This window comes from Mustela nigripes, chromosome 2 (genome assembly GCF_022355385.1).
Source record: "Mustela nigripes isolate SB6536 chromosome 2, MUSNIG.SB6536, whole genome shotgun sequence".
Lineage (NCBI taxonomy): Eukaryota > Metazoa > Chordata > Mammalia > Carnivora > Mustelidae > Mustela > Mustela nigripes.
Genome location: NC_081558.1, coordinates 57,439,427 through 57,463,287, shown reverse-complemented (window position 1 = coordinate 57,463,287; position 23,861 = coordinate 57,439,427). Strand labels below are relative to the sequence as shown.

The following is a 23,861-nucleotide window of genomic DNA, read 5'->3' as shown; positions in this document are numbered from 1 at the left end:
CCAAAGGTCTGCAAGGACTCAGACACCTGGGAGCAACAGAGGGGCCTCAGCAGGCCCACTGTCATGCAGGCTGCACCACATACCCCCAGAGGTGACTACACTCAAAGCCCTGCAGCCCAAGGAGGGTAAGATAAAGAAAGCCAAGTCCCTGGCTCCCAGGACCCTGTACTGTTCGGAGGAAGACACAAAAGGCAGAGCAGTGGAGCTACTCACCACTATGTCCTGAATGTGCTGTTCCACCAGGTTTTTCTTATAAGCAACAATCACAGGGCGGCCAAACGTGTCCAGGTAAGTGTAGTGCAGCTCATCTGGGGCCCGACTGATTTCATAGGGACTATCAACTTGGATGTTCCTGGACGCAGGTGGGAATGAAATACGGCCTAAGACAAACTGCACTGACCACCGAGGTTTATTGGGGGTTGGAGAATTCTAAGGCTCAGGGGGCCTTTCAGGATCACTGAGTTCATACTCCACTCCACTCCCCTCCTGGCACCAAGGACCACCAGACCTCCTGAGACAGCTGACCCGCTGCCAGAGCACCCTGACTAGTAGACTGCTCTCCGCTGAGGTAACGACCATCTCCCTGCATCTTGTCCTTGCTAGTGCTCGCCAGTTCCAACCAACCCCAGACTCACACAGCCCACAAAGCCCTCTGCACACTCCACCCAACAAGACTCTCTCAGGTACCTGAAGGAGCCCCTGAGAAGTCCACTCCAGAAGTTCTTTCTCCTCCCGTGACTGAGAACTTCTATAACGTATAGTGGGACATGTCTTGTTTTCGTCTGCCTAGATCCACTCTCTCTCCTCTAGGTTCTCACACCCTAGTTTTGCTAGAACTCCCCATCCCCTGTGGAATATCCTCCACAGGAAGAACAAATCTGGTAAGTGATCTTTCTGATGACCAGAGTGGGCATGTGACCCAAGAGAGGCAAGCAGAAGTTCCCCTCTGAAGTGAACCTAGAGCAAAATGACACAAAGACACACACAGGTGTTTATCATTCATGCCAAGGGCAGGTCACCCATGAACAACTGTCAGTTTCCACCAAATGGACTCCCAGAGATGCTCTGGCTCTGCAACGTAGAGCAGAGCCAATTTATTTATTTTTATTTATTTAATTTATTTATTTGACACAGAGAGAGAGAGGGAACACGTGATCAATCGTAAGTAGTCAGAAACAGGCGGGGGTGGGGGGAGCAGGCTCCCTGCCAAGCAGAGAGCCCAATGTGGGGCTCGATCCCAGGACCCTGAGATCATGACCTGAGCCGAAAGCAGAGGATTAACCCGCTGATCCACCTAGGTCCCCCTACGCCACCAATTTATAAGAAGCACCTTACCCTTCCGAATGCACTCCTTGCTGCTTACAGTGGCCAAAGACAGCACTACTGTCTCTGTAAGCATGGAAGCCTAATATACCATCCCCCCTTTCTGAACCTGGTCTGACCAGAGAGCACTACTGTCTGTAAGCATGGAACCCTAATACACCAGCAGGAACACTCCCCACCCTCATCCCTCCTCTGCTTCCTGAACCTGGTCTGACCAGCCCAGGATAAAACAGAGCCACTGTTGCTCTTCTTTTTTGTACACACACAGTACAAGGGCTAACTGACTGTCCTGAGACCACATTCTGTCCTGTTGCAGGTCATCCCATCCCCTCTGGACGCCGCATCTGTCCCGCAGAGGCACTCTGGGCACTGTGGTTCGTAAATCAACCCAGTACCCTCATCTGAGTCTAACGTTTCTGTTTTAACTCCAGTCAGAAAGTCCCTGCAGACCTCTCAGTCAAAGCTAGGTGCGAGTACCTCCACACCACCCCAGACTACACAGCTTCCCCTTGAGGTACAAGGCCACTACCAGAGAAACAGGAAGCAGAGGAAAGGAACAGTTGCACTCACTTGGCCCCTTCGGGCAAGATGATCTTCACTGTCAGAGAATCTATCACTTGCTCATCGAACACATGGTCCACGAATCTCATCTTCAGTGCATACTGGTCACCTGGAAAAAGACAAACACATGCAAGAATAGGAAAACCAGAGAAAATGACACAGGAGCTAGAGGTAAGCACAGGGTACGGACACTCTCATCTCACAAAGAACAGAATTAAGAGGTGCCATTAAAGTTAATGGATCAACGGCAGCTGCGTGGCTCAATGGGTTGGGCTTCTGACTTCAGCTCCGGTCATGATCTCGGGGTCCTGGGATCAAGCCCCGCACTGGGCTCTCTGCTCAGTGGGGAGCCTGCTTTCCCCTCTCTCTCTGCCTCTCTGCCTACTTGTTATTTCTCTCTCTGTCAAATAGATGGATAAAATCTTAAAAAAAAAAATCTGTTAAAGTTAATGGACTAGGAGATTCTGGGAGACAGAGGTGGTGCTGGCAGCATACTGATGGGTCTTCCCCAATTTTTACATAAAGAAAGAGCAACTAGACAGTGAAACCAAAAACCCATGGAACATTTTTTACAACAAAACTAGGTAAGACAAAGATCTCCATGAACCCCAAAATACAAATGGGGAGTTATAAAACACCAACACACAACCGGCCCATTACTGGTGTCTGTAAAGGAGAAAGCAGAGGGAGCCAACAGGGCAAGTGATAGACCTGAGGAGAGAAGAGCCCCAAAGAGGCCACCACTTTGACTAGAGAAGAAGGCAGGCCAACTGTAGAAAGTGACTAGAGCTCCAGAGTCCTCCCCCAACCTCACATGGTGGGCGAGCAAATAGGCCCATGGACCTGTGAGTCTAGAGCAGTCTAGTCCCTGAGAACTTGGGAAAGCCAGCAGAGCTCACCTCCCAGGACAGCACCCTAAGCAGAGGAAAAACTGCTGGAGGAAAATCAAAATGGAGCCTAACAGGGACAACAGAGCTACAGGAAACTGACAGGGCAGGCTCCACAAGCAAGCTGCCGTATTTAATCAACAGGGAAACTGGGCAGTTACAACACCTCCTCCTAAAAATTCACATTAAACATGAACAACAGGACGCCTGGGTTGCTTGGTTGGCTGAGTGACTCTGTTCGGCTCAGGTCATGATTCCAGAGCCCCAAGATTGAGTCTTCCATCAGGCTCCCCACTTCTCTTCTGACCCTCCCCATCTCATGTTCACTCTCTCTCTAATAATAAATAAAACTTTAAAAAAAACAAAAAACAAAAAACCAAGAGTAACAGAGAGGTGCCTGGCTGGCTCAGTTCATTGAGCATGCAAATCCTGACCTCAGGATTATGAGTTTGGCTCACTTAAAAAAAAACTTTTTTAAATTAAAAGCAAAACAAAACAAAACTGAGCAACAGAAAAAAGGTGCCCCTCACTCTTAAGTTATATTTTCAAAAGCTACAAAAAAAGAGAACATCTCGGGGTGCCTGGGTGGCTCAGTTGTTAAGCATCTGCCTTTAGCTCAGGTAATGATCCCAGGGTCCTGGGATCGAGCCCCGCATCTGGCTCCCTGCCCTGCGGGAAGCCTGCTTCTCTCTCTTCTACTGCTCACTTTTTCTCTCTGTCAAATGAATAAATTAAAAAAAAAAAAAGAACATCTCAAGAGAAAATGAAAACGTGCCAGAAATACATGCCACAAAACTGATTAAAACTGTTCCTGTAGGGCACCTGGGTAGCTCAGTTAATTAAGCATCCAACTCTTGGTTTCAGCTCAGGTCATGTTCTCAGGGTCATAAAGACTGATTCCCACGTTGGGGTCCATGCTGAGCATGGAGCCTGCTTTGGAGTCTCTCTCCCTCTGCAGTCTCTCCCCCACATGCAGTCTCCCTTTAAAAAAAAAAAAAAAAAAAAACACCTGTTCCCAGTATTCCAAAATAAACTAAAGGTACTATAAAAACGACATAAGTCATGAAAGAGCACTACAAACCAGAATTACAGAAAAGTAACAGAAAGGCAGAAAAGTGACAGAATACAGAAAAATTTCAGGAAATAAATTTTAGAAATAAATTGTTTTAGAAATGAAGGATAAGCTATAAGGAATAAGAATAAATAAACACAACAGGGAATGTCTTATAATAAACAGAAAGCAAAAAGAAGCAAAGTTTTCAATGAAGAAAAGACTCAAGAGAAACTACCAAATATTGAAAACAGGCCAAGACTCAACATAGAAATAATAGGAGCCTCAAATGAGAAAACTTACAAAAAGGTTTCAAAAGTTGAAAAAACAATGCAGACCCAAGAAAAGTAACACAGCAACCACTGCCAAAACATGTTCCACTGGGGCACCTGGGTGGCTCAGCGGTTTAAGCCTCTGCCTTCGGCTCAGGTCGTGATCTCAGGGTCCTGGCATCGAGCCCCGAGTTGGGCTCTCTGCTCAGCAGGGAGCCTGCTTCCCCCTCTCTCTCTGCCTGCCTTTCTGCCTACTTGTGATCTCTCTCTCTCTAATAAATAAATAAAATATTAAAAAAAAAAAAACATGTTCCACTAAAAGTATTAGATTTTAAAGAATCTCTTTCAATATTTATATAAAAAGACTTGGAGGAGGAGGTGACTTATAAAGGAGAAAAATTAGATCATCATCAGACCTCGACAATGACATTTTATACCAAAAAAGGAACACATGTCAAGGAAAGACATATGAGCCAGTTATGTTATATTCCTCAAAATGGCTTATATGCACAAAAGGCACAACCTGTCATCAACTACCGATGTGTGAGAACTCATTCCCATAAGCCCTAAGAGAATGAGCTTCAGATCATCAAAATGACTACAGCTGTCAATGTGAACACTGACATGGTTTTGGCATTAACTACAGTTACTATAGAGGTAAGACCAGAGTTAAAAGCAGGGAGGCCCGGAGCACCTGAGTGGCTCAGTTGGTTAAGCGTCTGCCTTTGGCTCAGGCCGTGATCTCAGGATCCTGGGATGGAGCCCCAAGTCAGGCTCCCTACTCTACAGGCAGTCTGCTTCTCTTCTCCCTTCCCTCTACCTCTGCCCCCTGCTCATACTCACTGGCTCTCACTCTAAATAAATAAATAAAATCTTTAAAAAAAAAAGTGGGGGGAGCACACTGTGTAATGGCTATTTGTTCTGACAACAGATATACAGTATATGCACAGCACACCTAAACAATAGGGTAGGAAAGGGAGAGGATATGCCAAAAAATAAACAAATTCTTTTCAGTAATCACATTGGAAGTGGTAGTATGATCATTTTTATTCTGAAACTTCTGTGTATTAGGTGCAGGATAAAACTAATTGTGTAATGCTCTAATTCTGTCACCTTCTCTGTCCTTCAGAAAAAGGACTCTCAATATGGAATTAGATACAGATATAACACAGATATCATTAACTATATAAGTTCATAATTTTCTTACACAAATACAATACACACCTACCTCTATTAACTGAAAAGGCCTAGATACTGACCAAACTAAGAACAATATGCATTCCTAGTTCTCAGACTATGGTCTTAAAAACATGTTTTTCCACAAGAAGATACTAGGGCTTTGATGAAAAATGGTTGATTCCATGTCTGGGACAGAAAATATACAAACTGGGAGAGGCTGGTGGCTCTGTTGGTTAAGCAACTGCCTTCGGCTCAGGTCATGATCTCAGCGTCCTGGGATCAAGCCCCACGCTAGGCTCCCTGCTCAGTGGGGAACCTGCTTCTCCCTTTCCCTCTGCCTGCTGCTCCCTCTGCTTGTGCGTGCTCTCAAATAAATAAAATTCAAAAAGAAAAAAAAGGAAAGGAAAGATCAGATACAAGCTGGGCCAATAATGCCTTTCATAAGACAGCAAGGAAGGTAACAGTTTTCAATTTGCAAGAAATACAGAAGACACAGGAAGGAATACACTGAATGGCACTCTGAGTAAGAAGTCAGCAAAATCCAGATTGTACACTACAAATGGCTCATGTTCTTCAACAGATAAACTATATATTTTTTTAATCAGATGGAGGAGAGAACGATTAACAGAAACTCATAAGACATCAAATTTTTTGAAAAGGGCAAAACTAGAGACTCCAGAGATGCACACTTGGGTGATAAAACCGAACAAAGTCAAGAAAGCAGATACTGAAAGTTGGGATGGTAACCACTATTGTGGGGAAGGAAGAGGTACATGGAGAACCTTTGGGTTGGCTGGCTCAATTCAATTTCTTGGCCTGAGTAAGTGGTGGTTACAAGGTGTTCTAATTGTCATTTACTGAGCTATACATTTTTCTGGTGGTTTTCTCTAATTTTGTATTTAAAAGGTTTTAAGAAGACTTGAAGAAAATATGACAAAATGATCATAATATTACATATTATTATATTATTGATATGTATTATGTTATATAGCATATATTATATAACATATGTTGTATATAGTATGTATTTATATAACTTAACTGTTATATAATTAAGAAGTTTTAAGAGGGTTAAGAAAAGGACTTTTACTGGACTGTTCGAACTAACTACCAAATGCATGTATTACTTTTACAATAGTAATTTGTCCCCACCCATGAAAAGTTGTTCCTAATATCCCTGCCTTCCAAAAAATAACAATACTCTCTTCCCATCAAAATGGCAATTGTTAAAACACACACACACACACACACACACACACACAACCACCACTAGAAACAAAAAATGCAGGAAATGAAAGAAAGTAATAGTCTCTCCCCTTTCCATTCCCTAACTACTAAAGACTGACCCAAATTGTAGAGGTACTCATAGCTTGGGAGGTTGTAGCCAACGATGTAATGGGTCTTCCACCCGCCGAACAGAGGGAAGCGAGGCCGGATTTCCATCTCTACGGAGTCGTCCAAAATAAGGAGGTGGCTGGTGGAAACGTTGCCAATCTCATCCCGGTAGTAAACGTCCTGGGCAGCAGCAGGGAGGATGGTCTGCAAGAGAGGGAACAAGCCTTCTAAATGCCCCAGAAACTTACTCATGGGAGATGATCCTAAAGACAGAAAAGACCTCCTGCACCAAGAACCTCCCCATAGCACTATTTAATTGAAACAGTCCCAAACTGGGACACCCTAAAAAGAGATCTATCTAGCCTCCCGCAAGGCTTCAAAATTTCCTAATATTACATCTATTTCTCAATCATGGTAAGCAAATAGCTAATTCTCTTAAACAATAAATAATGAAGATGATCACAACTACCTTTATGTATACTGAAGGATTAATAAAAAGATAAAGATAAAAATAATCTCTAAGTTACTCTGCAGGGAGAGAAACTAAAAATGGGAGAAATTCCATTAAATTGCTAGGTAGTAGGGTTATGGAGGCCATTTCTCCACCTCATATTCTTTACTATAACTTCCAAATCTGTAAGAGTATTTTCATAATCAGGAAGAAATAACTCATGAAGAAATAATTCATAATGAGCCCTTCTGTAGTACGAAGTACAGATGACCCCTGGACGACACGGGTTTCAACTGCACAGGTCCACTTACACATAGATCTTTTTCAACAGATAGAATAAATACTATAAAGTATTTTCTCTTATGATTTTCTTAACATTTTTTCTCTAACTTATTTTGCTCTAAGAATACAGTACAGAAGTGCCTGGGTGGCTCGGGTCATGATCTCAGGGTCCTGAGATCAAGCCCTGCATCAGGCTCCCTGCTCAGCAGGGAGCCTGCTTCTCCCTCTCTCTGTCTCTGCCTGCCTCTCTGCCTACTTGTGATCTCTCTCTGTCAAATAAATAATTAAAATCTTTAAAGAAAAAAAAAGAATACAGTACAAAATACATACAACATACCAAATATATGATAATGGATTGTTTATGTTAATAGTATGGCTTCCAGAAAACAGGAGAATATTAGTATTTAAACTTTCTGGGTGTCAAAAGTTATATCCAGGGGCCCCTGGGTGGCTCAGAGGGTTAAGCCTCTGCCTTCAGCCTGGGTCATGGTCTCAGGGTCCTGGGATCGAGCCCAACATCAGGCTCTCTGCTCAGCAGAGAGCCTGCTGACCCCCACCCCCCTGCCTGCCTCTCTGCCTACTTGTGTTCTCTCTCTGTCAAATAAATAAATATAAGTAAATAAATAAATAAATAAATAAAAATGGGGGGGGATAATATTTCGGGGGGGGTTATATCTAGATTTTCAACTGTGCAGGAGGCCAGTGCCCCAAACTCTGTTGTGTTTTTTTTTAAAAGATTATTTATTTATTTATTTGAGAGAGAGAGTGAGAGAGAGAGAGCATGAGAGGGGAGAAGGTCAGAGGGAGAAGCAGACTCCCCATGGAGCTGGACCCCAATGTGGGACTCGATCCCGGGACTCCAGGATCATGACCTGAGCCCAAGGCAGTCGCTTAACCAACTGAGCCACCCAGGCGCCCCCCAAACTCTGTTTTTCAAGGAGGTTTTCAACTGAACATGTTTTCATTTTTTATTATATTTGAAAATACAAGATTTCATTTATTAAGACTAAAAATATATAAAATGTCATATACAATATGATCAAGTATCTTTTAAAAACAGCACTATAAAAGAAAGAGGAAATATTAAAATATGAGCAATGCTAATTCTGGGTGGTGGTATAGTTTTTCCTTTCTCTATTAATCAAATATTCTTTTAAAAACAGGGCCTATGGGGCGCCTGGGTGGCTTAGTCATTAATCATCTGCCTTCGGCGAAGGTCATGATCCCAGCATCCTGGGATGGAGCCCCGCATTGGGCTCTCTGCTCAGCAGGAAGCCCGCTTCCCCCTCTCCCACTTCCCCCACTCTCTCACTGTGTCTCTGTCAAATAAATAAATAAAACCTTTTAAAAAAAAAAAAAGGAACAAAAACCAAACAACAACAACAAAAAAAACCATGGCCTACTTTGGGGCACCTGGTTGGCTCAGTCCATGTAGCATATGACTCTCGATCTCAGCGTTGTGAGTTCAAGCCCCATGATTAAGAGAGATTACTTAAAAATAAAATCTTTTTAAAAATGGCCTCCTTATACAAATGGGGTCATTTTTTTTTTAGATTCTTTCTGTTGGTTCTAACCTTGTGAACTGAACTACTTGAACACCAATTGATCCTCAACAATGGTCCATATTTAGATACTTTCAAAAAGCCAAAGGGCAAATGTGATAAAAGGGTACTTTCTCCGGATGTCCATGTTGCACACCCTGTACCTTAAATGAGCGGATGGAGGCTATTCCACTATCTGGTTGTCTCTGGTAATCATAGCGTGAAAAAGGTCCCTTCAGCACAGCCCCCGTGTGCTTCAAGTCCACATTTTCTTCCACGGCGATGTTACCCCAGTGAGAGACCTCGATGACCCGGGTCATGCTGGTGATGGTCAGGAAAGGGCTGTTGTTCTCATAATGTACTTTAAATGCATCCTGGAGAGAAAGGAGAAAAGTTGTTGCAAGTCTAGGTGACAGATGAATCAACACTAGTTTCAAATACAGTGGAGACAATCCATATATCAGCAAGAGAATGGCTCCGTTACGATGTATCTAAAGTACGCTATATTCTAAAATAATGCTTATAGAACTTTTTAATGGCATATGGAAATAAATATTCATGATGTATTACTAAATGGAAAAACAGGCTATACAAAATTGTTTTAGGTTCCAACATAAGTATCGTTTGTACTTTAAAAACAAAAACTTCTACATGCCACTTATCTTATAGCCACCATAGGCGTAAAAGAACAAAAAGAACTTGAAATGAAATACAGGAGAAACCCAACACGGTAGGAAACAGAGTTCCCAGATTGTCTCTACTTTCTCCTTGTAGTTTTTATTTTCAAAATTTCTACAATGAGGTCTTAAAACTGCCTTTTGAATAATTTTTGCAGTTTTGCAAGAAAACTAAATCTTAACCTATAATAAAGAAAAATTCTGACAAGATATATATACTATCTCCTAAAGACATAACGTCTACCCAATAAGCTAGCAAATAACCTCAAAAATGAGGATGATTAATGACACTACTGGATTTTTTTTTAACATGGAGAAGACCTACCCAGAGAAGTTCCCAGAAGAGAGACCTGTTTAGCTAAGTGTATGGAGCTAACAAAAATACACATGTCAGTCACTCTTGATGAGCGACAAACAAATGCATGGTCATTTAATCCTCAAAACAATAGAATGAAGTACTACTCATCTCGTTTTACAAATTAAAAACACTGAGGCCCAGCAGTTTTAACACATTCAAGGTCATAAATAAATCTAAGTGGTAATATTAGTTCTTCGCGTCTTTGATTTTTTTTTTTTTAAAGATCTTATTTATTTGAGAGAGAGAGAGAGATCACAAGTAGGCAGAGAGGCAGACAAAGAGAAAAGGGGAAGCAGGCTCGATCCCAGGACTCTGAGATCATGACCTGAGCCAAAGGCAGAGGCTTTAACCCACTGAGCCACCCAGGTGCCCTAGGAGTCTTCAACTTTTTAGCTCTGACTATGCACTCCTCCGTAGTAAATACTGCCTCCCAGGGAGGCCTCACAGAATTAAAGGAGATACCTTTGGAAATTCCTTCACCTTGCCAATTTCACCACTTAAATTAGTATTAAATCTTTCTAGTCACTAGTAATGTAAGTGCCCTTTTATGAATACACACATGGAACCTTAAATATGGGATCTTAAAGGACAGAAGGATCAGGAAAACACCCTTCTTTCCCAAAAGTCCAAGAAAAAGGATATTTTATTAATTCTCATGGCTCCTGCCACTTTATTCACTCATCCTATGAATAGATTCTTAAAAGTAAAACTTCATTCATAATCATATTTGATAGTATAATGCTGACATGGATAAGGGTGTGAGCAAACTAGCAGTTTCTGACTGCCGGTGCCAAAATAAATTAGCTAAATCCTTTTTAAAAACCACTTGGCAATATACATCAAAAGATTTTTAATTATTTTATTTTTTTTAAGATTTTATTTATTTATTTGACAGACAGAGATCACAAGTAGGCAGAAAGGCAGGCAGAGAGAGAGAGGGGGAAGCAGGCTCCCCACCAAGCAAAGTGCCCAATGTGGGGCTTGATCCCAGGACCCTGGGATCATGACCTGAGCCGAAGGCAGAGGCTTTAACCCACTGAGCCACCCAGGCATCCCTCAAATGAATCTTTTAAAATAATTAAAAATCTGGGGTGCCTGGGTGGCTCAGTAGGTTAAAGCCTCTGCCTTCAGCTCAGTCATGATCCCAGGGTTCTGGGATCGAGTCTCACATCGGGCTCTCTGCTCAGCAGGGAGCCTGCTTCCTCCTCTCTCTCTGCCTGCCTCTCTGCCTCCTTGTGATTTCTATCAAATAAATAAATAAATCTTTAAAAAAAAAAAGATTCATTTGAGAGTGAGGGCGCTCACATGGGTGGAGAGGCAAAGGGAGAGAGAACTCTAAGCTGACTAGCAGCTGAGTGCAGAGCCCACGGCAGGGCTCAAGGTGGGGCTTGATCTCATGACTCTGAGACCATGACCTTAGCCAAAACCAAGAATCTGATGCTCAAACAACTGAGCCACCCAGGTGACCCCTCATCAAGAAATTTTTTTAAGGTTCATATGCCTTGATTTGAAAACTTTTACTTCAGAAAATCTCTCTCATGACCAAGAGACACATGAAAAGATGCTCATCATCACTTATCATCAAGAAAATGCAAATCAAAACCGCAATGAGATACTAACTCACACCTGTCAGAACAGCTAAAATCAATAACACAAGAAACACCAGGTGCTGATGAGGATGTGGAGAAAAAAGAACCCTCAATGCACTGGGAATGCAAACTGGTGCAGCCACTGTGGAAACCAGCACAGAGGTTCCTCAAGAACTTAAAAATACAACTACTTTATGATCCAGCAATGGCATTTCTGGGTATTTACACAAAAAACACAAAAACACTAATTCAAAGACATACCTGCATCCCTATGTTTACAGCAGCATTATTTACACTAGCCAAGATACAGAAGCAGCGCAAGTGCCCACTGACTGATGAATGGATAAAGAACGGATAAAAATGCACACACGCACACAAACACAATGGAATATTATTCCACCATTAAAATCTTCATACTTGCAGTAACACGGATGGAGTTAGACAGTATAACGATAAGCGAAATCAGTCAGACAAAAACAAATTCCATATGATTTCACTCATATATGGAATCTAAGAAACAAACGGAATACGTGTGTGTGTGTATAAAGAGAAATATTAAGAATCACTCAACTACAGGGGCACCTGGGTGGCTAAGCGGGTTGAGCCTCTGCCTTCAGCTCGGGTCATGATCTCAGGGTCCTGGGATCGAGTCCCGCGTCGGGATCTCTGCTCAGCGGGGAGCCTGCTTCCTCTCTCTCTGCCTGCCTCTCTGCCTATTTGTGATCTCTGTCTGTCAAATAAATAAATAAAATCTTTAAAAAAAAAAAGAATCACTCAACTACAGAGAACAAACGGAACAAACTGATGGCTACTAGAGGGAGGTGGGTGGGGGGATGGGTGACATAGGTGATGAGGATTAAGGAAGGCACTTACTGTGACGAGCACTGGGTGATGTATGGAAGTGTTGAAAATCACTATATTGTACACCTGAAACTAGTATTACACCATATGTTAACTAACTGGAATTTGAGTCTAAACTTAATTTCAAAAAAAAAAGAAAATCCACCCTGAGTCTATATAAAAAATTATATGTGAAGAGAAGACCACTATAGTGTTATAGGTAAAAAGCTAACTGTCCAACATAGGAAACTTAGCAAATAAGTTATAAGACATCAAATTACAGGATCTTAAGTGGCTATTAACAATGGTTTACAGGGGTGCCTGGGTGGCTCCGTGGATTAAGCCTCTGCCTTTGGCTCGGGTCATGATCTCAGGGTTCTGGGATCGAGCCCTGCATTGGGCTCTCTGCTCAGTAGGGAGCCTGTTTCCCCCTCTCCCTGCCTGCCTCTCTGCCTGCTTGTGATCTTTCTCTCTGACAAATAAACAAATAAAATATTTTTTTAAAAAATGGCTTACAAAAGTAATGTAAAATGTTTAGAAATGTTTGTCTAAGCGGCAAAAGCATCATGTAATATTTTATACATGATATGATTTCCACATTAAAAGGCCCCTATGCGGCGCCTGGGTGGCTCAGTGGGTTAAGCCGCTGCCTTCAGCTCAGGTCATGATCTCAGGGTCCTGGGATTGAGTCCTGCATCGGGCTCTCTGCTCAGCAGGGAGCCTGCTTCCTCCGCTCTCTCTCTCTCTGCCTGCCTCTCTGCCTACTTGTAATCTCTCTGTCAAATAAATAAATAAAATCTTTTAAAAAAAAAAAAGGCCCCTATGCTTAGAAAGAAATGACTCACGTACTATTATGTCAAAAGTGGATGTCAACTGGCATCAAATTTCCCTCTGTATTTGCCAAATAGTCTCTCATGAGCATTTTATTTATTTAAAATGGAGAAAGTCCAAAATCCAAAATATTCAAAATTTAGAAGCCTACAAAAGAGACTAACAAATCCTTGCCCCCAACATAAACTGAATCACTCAGTTTTAAATGAGGAAAAAAAAATAAATAAGCATTTAGAAGAAACACAACTCATGGGACACCTGGGTGGCTCAGTTAGTTAAGCGGCTACCTTCGGCTCAGGTCATGATCCCAAGGTCCTGGGATGGAGCCCCACATCGGGCTCCGTGCTCAGCGAGGAGCCTGCTTTTCCCTCTGCCTGCGTCTCTCCCTGCTTGTGCTGTCTCTCTCTCACTGACAAATAAATAAATAAAATCTTTAAGAAAAAGAAAAGAAAAGTAACACAACTCAGACCAGCCAGTCCCTCAGCTCCACAGAGGCATGCGCCCCAAAAGCTCTCCGCACCACAAGGTGACATCAGGAATCGCAGAGAGCCACTCTCACTTCTCCCAGCAAAAACCTGTCCACAGGGTGACTCAGCCATCCTGTGAGTCCACAGTACACATAGGGTGCTACTTTTTGAGAAGGGGGGGGGAATATAAATTTACTATAATCTGCGTATATTTATAGAAAAAAATTAGAAAGATAAACCAAAAGCTAATATAAATGGTCACCAAGAACAGACAGAAGGGAGAAATGGAAGCAACAGTTCTGTGAATATACCTTGTTACATAATTTTGGTTGTTTTCATTTCAAAAAATCGTATCAATTAAAAAGATTCTTGGGACGCCTGGGTGGCTCAGTGGGTTAAGGCCTCTGCTTTCGGCTCGGGTCGTGATCCCAGGGTCCTGGGATCAAGCCCCACATCGGGCTCTCTGCTCAGCAGGGAGCTTGCTTTCCCCTCTCTCTCTGCCTGCCTCTCTGCCTACTTGTGATCTCTCTCTGTCAAATAAATAAATAAAATCTTAAAAAAAAAAAAAAAAAAAAGATTTAAAAAAAGATTCTTGGGTGCCTGAATGGCTCAGTTGGTTGAGCGACTGCCTTCAGCTCAGGTCATGATCCCGAAGTCCTGGGATCGAGTCCCACATCAGACTCCCAGCTCCATGGGGAGTCTGCTTCTCCCTCTGTCATCCCCTCTCATGCTCTCTCAAATAAATAAATAAAATCTTAAAAAAAAAAAAAAAAAGATTCTTAAACAGCAGAAAATGACCCAAAATGAACAGATGTGAAACTAACATCTGAGAGACTGAGAAAACAGAAACAATTATTTCAAGTGGCACTGGAACTATTGTGACTGTACATCCTCAGTGACATACATTCTAAACACAGAAATGCATGCACAGGTCTTAAATATCCATGTATTTCAGAGATGATAATCAAGTTCGTAGGCTAAAAAAGGCATGATTCCTAAGATTTGCTTCAAAATATTACAGCAGAGTAAAAAAAAAAGAGTGCTGGTAAGTGTAGTAATATTTTGATTTTGATACCCACAGAGTCGAAGTGATAAGTGTATGGGAAGTTACTGCACCATTCTCTATACTTCTGTATATGTTTGAACTTTTCCATAACAACAGTCTTTTTAAAGCCTTGATTGCTCCCTCTCTGTTTAAGGCCCAACTCCTAGGCTCAATGAGGCAGCCCGCTTTATCACCCCAGCAGCCATCCCCGTCAGCACAGCACCTGGTCTCCCATCTTGGGGCCTCCGGCCACAATGCCTGTTCCCTCCTCCCCCAACCCTGACTTCAACCCTCCAAATGCTACTTTTTTATTATTCTTTTTTAATGTGAGTATATTTGCTAGAATTGTGCTACATACAACTTGCCCATCTTCCCTGGAAGCTAATTTATTTGTAATCTAGTAATTTAGTTTCACTGATTCTTTCCTCGTCTATAGCTAGAGAATAAAAAAAAAATTTTTAACTACATTTTTAACTCTGATTCAATGAAATGAATGATCTTATTTAATACACTATCTACAGAGCCTAGGAAATAAAGATGGTGAGTCAGTAAGTTGTTCTTCCCTTCCCTAATCCTCTTCTCCTCCCCGGCCCTTGCATTTGATGCCTCTGTAGCTCTGCAGTGGCAGCATCCTTCAACCTAGTCTTTACCTGTTATAAAGCTACATATTTTGCCACTTACTACCTACCTCAATACTTTTGTTTCTCAGTGTACACAGAAGTTGGAAATGGGGGGAAGATGACTGCTGTTTGTGGGCTCCCTCAGAGACCTCAGCAATCTCTAGTTATCACTGTCACTGGCTACTGTCAGGCTTCCACAGGTCCTAAGTGCTGATGCAGTCATTCAACTCAGCTCATGTGTCCTTGCTTCAAAAATCCAAGTCATGAAGTTTATGAGAGGTTCATGAACTGCCATGTTTTTCCTTATTCGAGCCCTTCTTAAAAATCTTCCTACACCTCCCAGCCTCAAGCTGTACTCCCAAAATGAGAACAGTGACCCACATGGCATCATTTCACAACAGGTGAAAATCTTTGGGACGATCTTTAAAAACGACTTCAGGGGCACCTGGGTGGCTCAGTGGGTTAAAGCCTCTGCCTTCGGCTCAGGTCATGGTCCCAGGGTCCTGGGATTGAGCCCCACATCGGGCTCCCTGCTCAGCCGGGAGCCTGCTTCCTCCTCTCTCTCTCTCTGCCTGCCTCTCTGCCTACTTGTAATCTGTCTGTCAAACAAATAAATAAATTTTTTTAAAAAAAGACTTCAGATTTTCACCCATCTCACAGCGCCAAGCTCATGCACTAGCGATCACTCCAGGAGACATTCTCTCAAGTAGGCAGGGACAGAGTGGACTCCACACGCGCCTACCTGACTATAAGCAGGGATGTCTCTGAAAGGTCCATAATCCAGGAGGTCCTCGGAACGCGTGGGGTTCCCCAACTTGGTGTAGCTCTCTACATTTCGGGAAGCAAGCTTCACACGCATCGTCTGTGTCTTCGTTGGATAGGGAGAGTAGAAATAATGGTTCCCTTCAAACACGACAAACTGTTTCTCTGACTGGGTGATCTGGGTTGGATACGGCTGAAGCACGTGGGTATAGACTGTTTCCACGATGACTGAAACCTTGGCCCCAGGATCAAGAGCAACTGGGAGCTTAACTGTGAAGAATCTCCCACTAGAGGAAGAACGAGGCAAGAAAATTAAGAAATGAAGGGAAACAAAAACAGAAGTAGCAGCTCAAAGTCATGGCAACATTTTGTACCCAAGACAAATGCAGCTACCTTTAAGAGATCAACTTTAACCCATTAATTTAAGTCTTTTAAGACAAATGTCTGGGTATACATTTCACAGTTGTTTATAATAACAAGAATACAGTGGTGCTTGGGTGGCCCAGCTGGCTGAGTGTCAGACTCTTGGTTTCAGGTCAGGTCATGATCTCAGGATAAGAGATCATAAGACAGAGCCTGCTGTCAGGCTCTGTGCTCAGCAGGGAGTCTGCTTGAGAGTCTCTCTTCCCCTCCCTCTGCCCTCCCCATCCCTTCTCACTAGCCCGAACTCACTCTCTCTATAGCAAATAAATCTTAAAAAAAAAAAAAAGGAAAATAAATATCAATTCTCATTGGAACTCAGAAGCAGCAGCTAATGAAGGCTTCTGACTGATGAAAGGCTAGGCAGTCAACACAGAGCTGACTATACTAGTGTCTAAGGAGCACATTTTTTTTTTTCATGGATCAGAACATTGTCATGTTAGGGTTGCAGGATAAACGGCAAGTTTAATATTGCCATTAAGCTTTATACAGGCAGGTCAATAAATTTAACATTATCCCATTTATACACTTATGTAAAATTATGTATAAATGGGCATATGCGTAAGAAAACAATAGTTACTATGTCATATTCTCCGTTTTTAAAAAATTCAGAACCAATGAGAAAAAAATTCTTTTAACTTTGCCAAACAAACCAAATCAAACAAAAACAAACTCTGCCAAGCAGGGAGACCTGCTTTCTGAATCATGTGGGAACCAAGAGCTGTAAGGCTCAAAGGTTTGCTGGTCAGGAATCAAATATTTTATTTCTTTTTATGACAAACTGCAGCATAAGCTAATGCAGTCTTCCACAGCAAATAGGATTTTTTAACCTTGGCACTGTTCACATTCGTGAGTGGCTACTTGTGTGCTGGGAGAAGGGACCTGTCCTGGGCATTGCAACATGTTCAGGAGCATCCCTGGCCTCAACCCACGAGATGCCAGCAGCACCCCTCAGCTGTCACTAAAAACGTCTCCAGACATTGCCAAATGTCCTGGATGGGGCAGGACACAACTGCTTCCTCCTCCAGTTTAGAAGCACTGAGAATAGGGGTGCCTGGGTGGCTCAGTCCTTAAGCGTCTGCCTTCGGCTCAGGTCATGATCCCAGGGTCCTAAGATCGAGCTTCGCATCAGGCTCCCTGCTCGACAGGAAGCCTGCTTCTCCCTCTCCTGTTCCCACTGCTTGTGTTCCCTCTCTCACTGTTTTTCTGTCAAATGAATAAAGAAAATCTTTAAAAAAAAAAAAATCACTGAGGCTAAAAACATTTCTTCCTCCCACATCACTCACTGAACAAATAGTTCAATGCCTAATAAATACCAAGCAAAATACTGATAACTGCTGAAGCTGGGTGTTGAGATATATGGGGATTCTTTATTCGGTTCTTCCTGCTTTTTATGCGTTTTGGAAAATATCCTTAACAAAGTGTTTTAGAGTAACTAGTAAGTGCCAGGCCCCGTGCTAGGTGCTGAGGTTAAAGCAGAGAACAAGTCCAACCCCAGCCTTCAGAGAGCTCAGCCTTGCTCCCTCCGACAAGTCTCACGTTCAATGCCCTGAAGGCTCAAGAGGAGATAAGAGGAGTCAAGTTGTCCTCTATTAGGAAAGAGGATGGCAGCCAACAACAGATGGGAGGCGATCTACTGAGGCAAACAGCTTGCAGTTCTCACATACCATCTGGTTCTCCATCCACTGTTTGGGGATCCCTGTCCTCACGTATATTAGCAGACCTGACCTGGTATGGAAAGTAGCTACCTTCCTGTAAAACAAACTGCCACCGTGAGGGGCAATTTTAGCATTAGTAATCAGAAAAGACGTAACTGGGTCCAGAATACATTACAGCCTGTTGCTTACTTACCACACACTATATTAATTGAAACAGCCTCTAGAACACCAGGTACTTCCTCAGCAACTTTCCTACCTTATGATTCCAACCAATAGGATAACCTATAACAAGAAGAGGCAGGATATATAGATAATCTGACTATTTGGTTGCTTACCTTTTACCCTTAATTTTGGTTTCTCGTACTTCCAAATTGTTCTCTTCCTCATCTTCTCCCTTCACCTATAACAGGACAAAAGAGGCTATTCTTTTTATTGTTTTTTAGCCTCTAAATTTGAGTCAACAGTTAACCAACTGCCTTAGAATAACCATAGTAAAGTATTCAAACTACAAGAACACTTTAAAGACAACTCTGGTAACAATTTTTTTCCATATGAAACATAAGAACATGGTCAAAGACTTATTTTTTATCTAAGTTGTACAGTAAACTCTATAAATACATATTTTTCTGAATGACCAAATACACAAATATAAATAAAAATTACACTTTACATTTCCCAATATGAAGGTGACATTTTTCATCTCCATTTACATTCAAACACACATTTGCATAGAAAATATATATTATTTACTACAGTAGTAAAAAAGTCTCACATGTGGCCAAAAATGATTCTACCTGCATGTAAGCTAACAGTGGGTAAGTCCAACAGCCACTGCTTGTCACACTCCCTCATGTTCATCCTTCACTGCAAAAGGAGGTGTAACCAGAAAAAGAATGTTAACTCCAGCAGTATCTCTGCTGAGAAAGAGCAGACACCCTGAATCATGAGACAGTGGAGCAGACTCTAAGGAAAACCTAAGACACACTGTTGATCTCTTGGCCAGCCCAAACTCTAGTAGGGCTGAAGCACTTGTTCCCAAGAGGGCACAAAGAACTATAATGAGGAAGAAGCTGTTTTTATTTTAAAATGCCACGAAGTGGGTGCCTGGCTGAAACATGTGACTCTTCTGCGGAAGTTTGAGCCCCACATTGGGCATAGAAAAGACTTAAAAATAAAATCCTTAAAAAGTGTTTAGGGGTACCTGGCTGGCTCAGTCAGTTAAGCATCCAAGCCTTGGTTTCTCTTGGTTTTGGCTCAGGTCATAATCTCAGGATCGTGGGACTGAGTCCCACCATTGGGCTCTGCACTCAGCAAGGAGTCTACTTGTCTCTCTCCCTCTGCTCCCCACCCCCACTTGCACTCCCTCCCTCCCTATGTCTCTCTCTCTCTTAAATAAATAAAATTCTTTTTAAAAAAATGTTAGGGGTGCCTGGGTGGCTCGGTTGTTAAGCATCTGCCTTCGGCTCAGATCATGATCCCAGAACCCTGAGATTGAGCCCCACATTGGGCTCCCTGCTCCACGGGAAGCCTCTTTCCCCCTCTCCTACTCACACTGCTTGTGTTCCCTCTCTCGCTGTCTCTTCTGTCAAATAAATCAATAAAATCTCAAAAAGAATTTGTTTAGGGTCATTTGGGTGGCTCAGTGGGTTAAGCCTCTGCCTTCGCACAGGTCATGATCTCAGGGTCCTGGGATCCAGCCCCCCATCAGGCTCTCTGTTCAGCAGGGAGCCTGCTGCCCCCTCTCTCTCTCTGCCTCTCTGCCTACTTGTGACCTGTCAAATAAATAAATAAAATCTAAAAAAAAAAGACAGAGAGAGAGAGAATTTTTTAATTTATTTCAAAGAGAGAGACAGTAAGAGAGGGAGCACAACAGCAGGGCGAGTGGGAAAGCAGGGTTCCTGCCAAGCAGGGAGCCCGATGCGGGGTTTGATCCCAGGACCCTGGAATCATGACCTGAGCCAAGACAGACGCTTAACAACTGAGCCACCCAAGCACCCCTAAATAAAAATCTTACCAATAAAAAAAAGAAATTTTTTTTAAGACATCACCATTGTCCCTTCTAACCAGTTCCTAAAATTCTACACGGAAGGTTGAAGAGAAATCCATTGAAAAAACTTGGGACACCTGGGTGGCTCAGTGGGTTAGGGCCTCTGCCTTCAGCTCAGGTCATGATTTCAGGGTCCTGGGATCGAGCCCCGCATGGGGCTCTCTGCTCAGCGGGGAGCCTGCTTTCCTTTCTCTCTTTCTGTCTGCCTCTCAGTCTACTTGTGTTCTCTGTCAAATGAATAAATTTTTTTTAAAAAATCTAAAAAAAAAAAAAAACAAAAAAACTTCTAGCAACCTTATCAAGGCCTCCTATCAAGGTCTCCAAGTCAATTGTTGACTTGGACACACCCTCTTTGCTAAGTCTAACATCTAGTTACAATTCCCATTGAGACAGGGGTGTGAAGGAGTACATATATCCATTTATAGTGGGGCTATAAAATTAACAAATGATTTTGAACAAATCTGGTGATGTGGCTACAGGTCTTACAGCCCAATACAACCATACCTCAGAGCCACCTACACCAGAAGACACAATGGGGTCAGTGAAAGAGCACACAAAGTCTGAAACTAACCTAAGTCCCGATTCACTCATCGCTCTAAGAGCTAACATGGGGTTTACACAACTTAACTCCTCGACTGCACTCCTCACCTGCAGTAAGCCTACACCTCAAAGGGCCAACATGAGTGTTAAAGAGAATGTACTTAAAACACCTACCACAACACTCTACACAAAGTAGATTGTGAATGGGACCTGTCTGCAGTAATCTGCCTTTCTCCAGTATGATGGCAAATAGCTTCTGCAGGTGTCTTGTTAAACTGTGGCAACTTCAATACATCATACTAGTTTTTTATTGTTTTTCTTTTTTTTTTAATTTTATTTATTTAACATAGAGAGGGACAGAGAGAGCACAAGCAAGGGGAACAGCAGACAGAAGGAGAGAGAGAAGCAGGCTCTCTGCTTGACCTAGACTCTGGGATCATGACCTGAGCCAAAGGCAGGTGCTTAACCAACTAAGTCACCCAGGTGCCTCCCAGAACTAGTTTTTATAAAAGAATGGGATTTAACATCAAGACAATCAAAGGAGGCAGCACACATTTAAATAAAGTTGTTTGTTTAAGATTTTATTTATTTATCTGACAGAAATCACAAGTAGGCAGAGAGGCAGGCAGAGAAAGAGAGGAGGAAGCAGGCTCCCTCTGGAGCAGAGAGCCCAATGTGGGGCTCAATCCCAGGCAGAGGCTTTAACCCACTGAGCCACCCAGGCACCCCTCAAATGAAGTTTATAAAACTGTACATTCCATCACAGACGAGGCACAAAAAGGAAGAGGAATCCTTTCAGAAGTATGAATCCCTATAAACCCAGCTTTATAGCTCCAGATTCAGTCAAAGAGCAAGATGTACTTAGAAGAAATAGGACACTGTAATGACTATTCTCCTCTCAACAAATAATTGGGTAATCACTTAATGAACATTACTTAATGAAAATAGTAATAAAAAGCAAACCTATGAATATGTAGACCAACATTTTCTTTCCTTGAGATGTAAAAGCATTCACTGAAATGCTGGGGAAGTACATAAAGCAAACTTCCAAGCCATATACTGCTGAAGTGCAAGAATGAGAACCGGTAGGGGGAAGGGAGTGATTCCGGCCTGACCTTTCTGTACAGTTGAAGAGAGTAGTTTTATTACCGACATGACTTCTTTAAGGAGAGGAACGAAATTTTAAAAGCGTCATTAGCAACGGTTTCAAATTACAAACTGGAAAATACACAACGTTACATTTCTGATTTTACTGGAAAACGGCTAGAAAGAAGCACCAACTATGGGCCAGACACTGAATTACGGGAATGTAGATACTCATTTGGGCTCATTTCTTCGTCCTCCGGTTGGGCTCCTGCATCAAGTCGTGGGAAGTCAAAGTTCGGTGCACCCCTACGCCCCGCTAGGCCCTTCGCAGAGGCGGCCACCCCGCTGTTCTCCTCGGGCAGGGCGGGCAACGGGGGATCCTCCGCGCGAGGCCAGCGCGGGTACTACCCGCCCGCCCAGAAGGGGTCCCTTCGGGGGAGCCGGGGGCCGCGATCGGACGGCGGCCCACGTGGGCGGCGGCCTGGCTCCAGCAGGCTTACGCTGACGTGTCCGCCAAGGCGGCCGGGCCGGCGTGCGCCGACCCCCGCCGCTCGCCCGCACTCACCTGCACGCCGAGGTGCGCCAGCCGGGCCTCGAGCTCGGGCTCCAGGGCCAGGAGGAAGGAGACTGCGCGGGACATGGAGCCGCCGCCCGGGTGCGCCAGGACCACCTCGGCCGTCACCTTGGCCAGGTGGCTGCTGAGGTCCACCGTGCGCTTCACGTCCTCGTTGACCAGCAGCGGTGCCTCCGGGGAGGCGCTGCTCGGCGCCGGGCTCCAGGCCCCGAGCATTAAGAGCAGAAGCAGGCGGACGGTGGGCGCCTCCATGACCGGAACGAGTTGAGCCGCAAGCCGCGCCGAGCGCTGCCGCCGCCCCGCCTCCGGCCACTGTGCAGGCGCTCATTGGGCCCGGGAGGGCGCCACAAGATGGCGGCGCCCACAGAGGAAGGACCCCAATCTCCAGGGCAACGGGCTGCCGGCGGGGCGCCCGACTATACGCTCCTTTACCCTTGCCAATGGGCTCACCTGAAGGTAACAATGGCTTTCTATTACTTGAGACAGTAAAATATACTTCAAACCGAGAAAATAAAAGCCTAGGCAAAAGTTTAAGCAAAGAAAGCCTATCTGCACAGTCTCAAAGTATCTCTCCTAAAATATTTAGTAATTAGAAAAAAAGAAATAATAAGTTTACCATGGAGAATCCTAGCAACCACTACCTTCACCAAAAGATTAAGGTTAAGTTCACCAATTATAAGACAGAACGACATCGTGTACCCACTGATCTGATACACCCAGAAGTCCACCTCACTTCTGTGGTATTGTCACAAAATTGCTAAAAATGCACAGTATAACGTCAACGCAACCACAAGAAACATCAGACAAACCAGAGGCTCCTTGATTTCACCGTGAGAACCGTTTCAGACTTCTGTCCTCCAGAACTGTAGAGATAATAAATTTGTATCGTTTTAAGCTACTAAGTTTGTGGTAAATTGTTACAGCAGCAATAAGAAACTATTACAGGCCGCCTGGGTGGCTCAGTGGTTAAGCCTCTGCCTACAGCTCAGGTCATGATCTCAGAGTCCTAGGATGGAGGCCCCAATCGGGCTCTCTGCTCAGCAGGGGGCCTGCTTCCACACACACACACACACACACACACACACACACACACACATCCCCGCCTGCCTCTCTGCCTACTTGTGATCTCCCTCTATCAAATAAATAAATAAAACTTATATTAAAAAAAAAGAAACTATTACAGAAGGTAATCTCTCTGAGGACAGGAATTTGATTGTTCAGCCCAGAATCCCAAGGTATCAACAAACACTGATTGAATGAATACATGGGCTTTTCATTATAAATATTACTATACCTGTTTTATAGATGATTAAACTCAAATAGCAAATCCAGTAAATATCTGGTGGTTTAGAAACCTGGATGGACTCTGAGTTGGACCTCTTTCTATTACCCCCACACCCTTGAATAAATTCCCAGACTCATATAGACATTAGGAGACATTAGAGAACAATCTAAACCTTACTTC

General features: G+C 43.3%; 1 protein-coding gene across 1 annotated transcript in view; it reads right to left on the bottom strand.

Moving 5' to 3' along the window:
- The window catches only part of RPN1 (ribophorin I), a 28,212-nt gene extending 5,497 nt beyond the window's left edge, over positions 1-22,715 (bottom strand). The window contains exons 1-7 of the mRNA XM_059390440.1: positions 22,388-22,715; positions 18,485-18,549; positions 16,052-16,358; positions 9,047-9,256; positions 6,620-6,812; positions 1,894-1,993; positions 214-352 (exon numbers count right to left, since the gene is read on the bottom strand). Coding sequence (XP_059246423.1) covers positions 214-352; positions 1,894-1,993; positions 6,620-6,812; positions 9,047-9,256; positions 16,052-16,358; positions 18,485-18,549; positions 22,388-22,648 — 1,275 coding nt within the window. The 5' untranslated portion in view covers positions 22,649-22,715. The remainder of the gene's footprint in view (positions 1-213; positions 353-1,893; positions 1,994-6,619; positions 6,813-9,046; positions 9,257-16,051; positions 16,359-18,484; positions 18,550-22,387) is intronic.
- Positions 22,716-23,861: the final 1,146 nt, after the last annotated feature.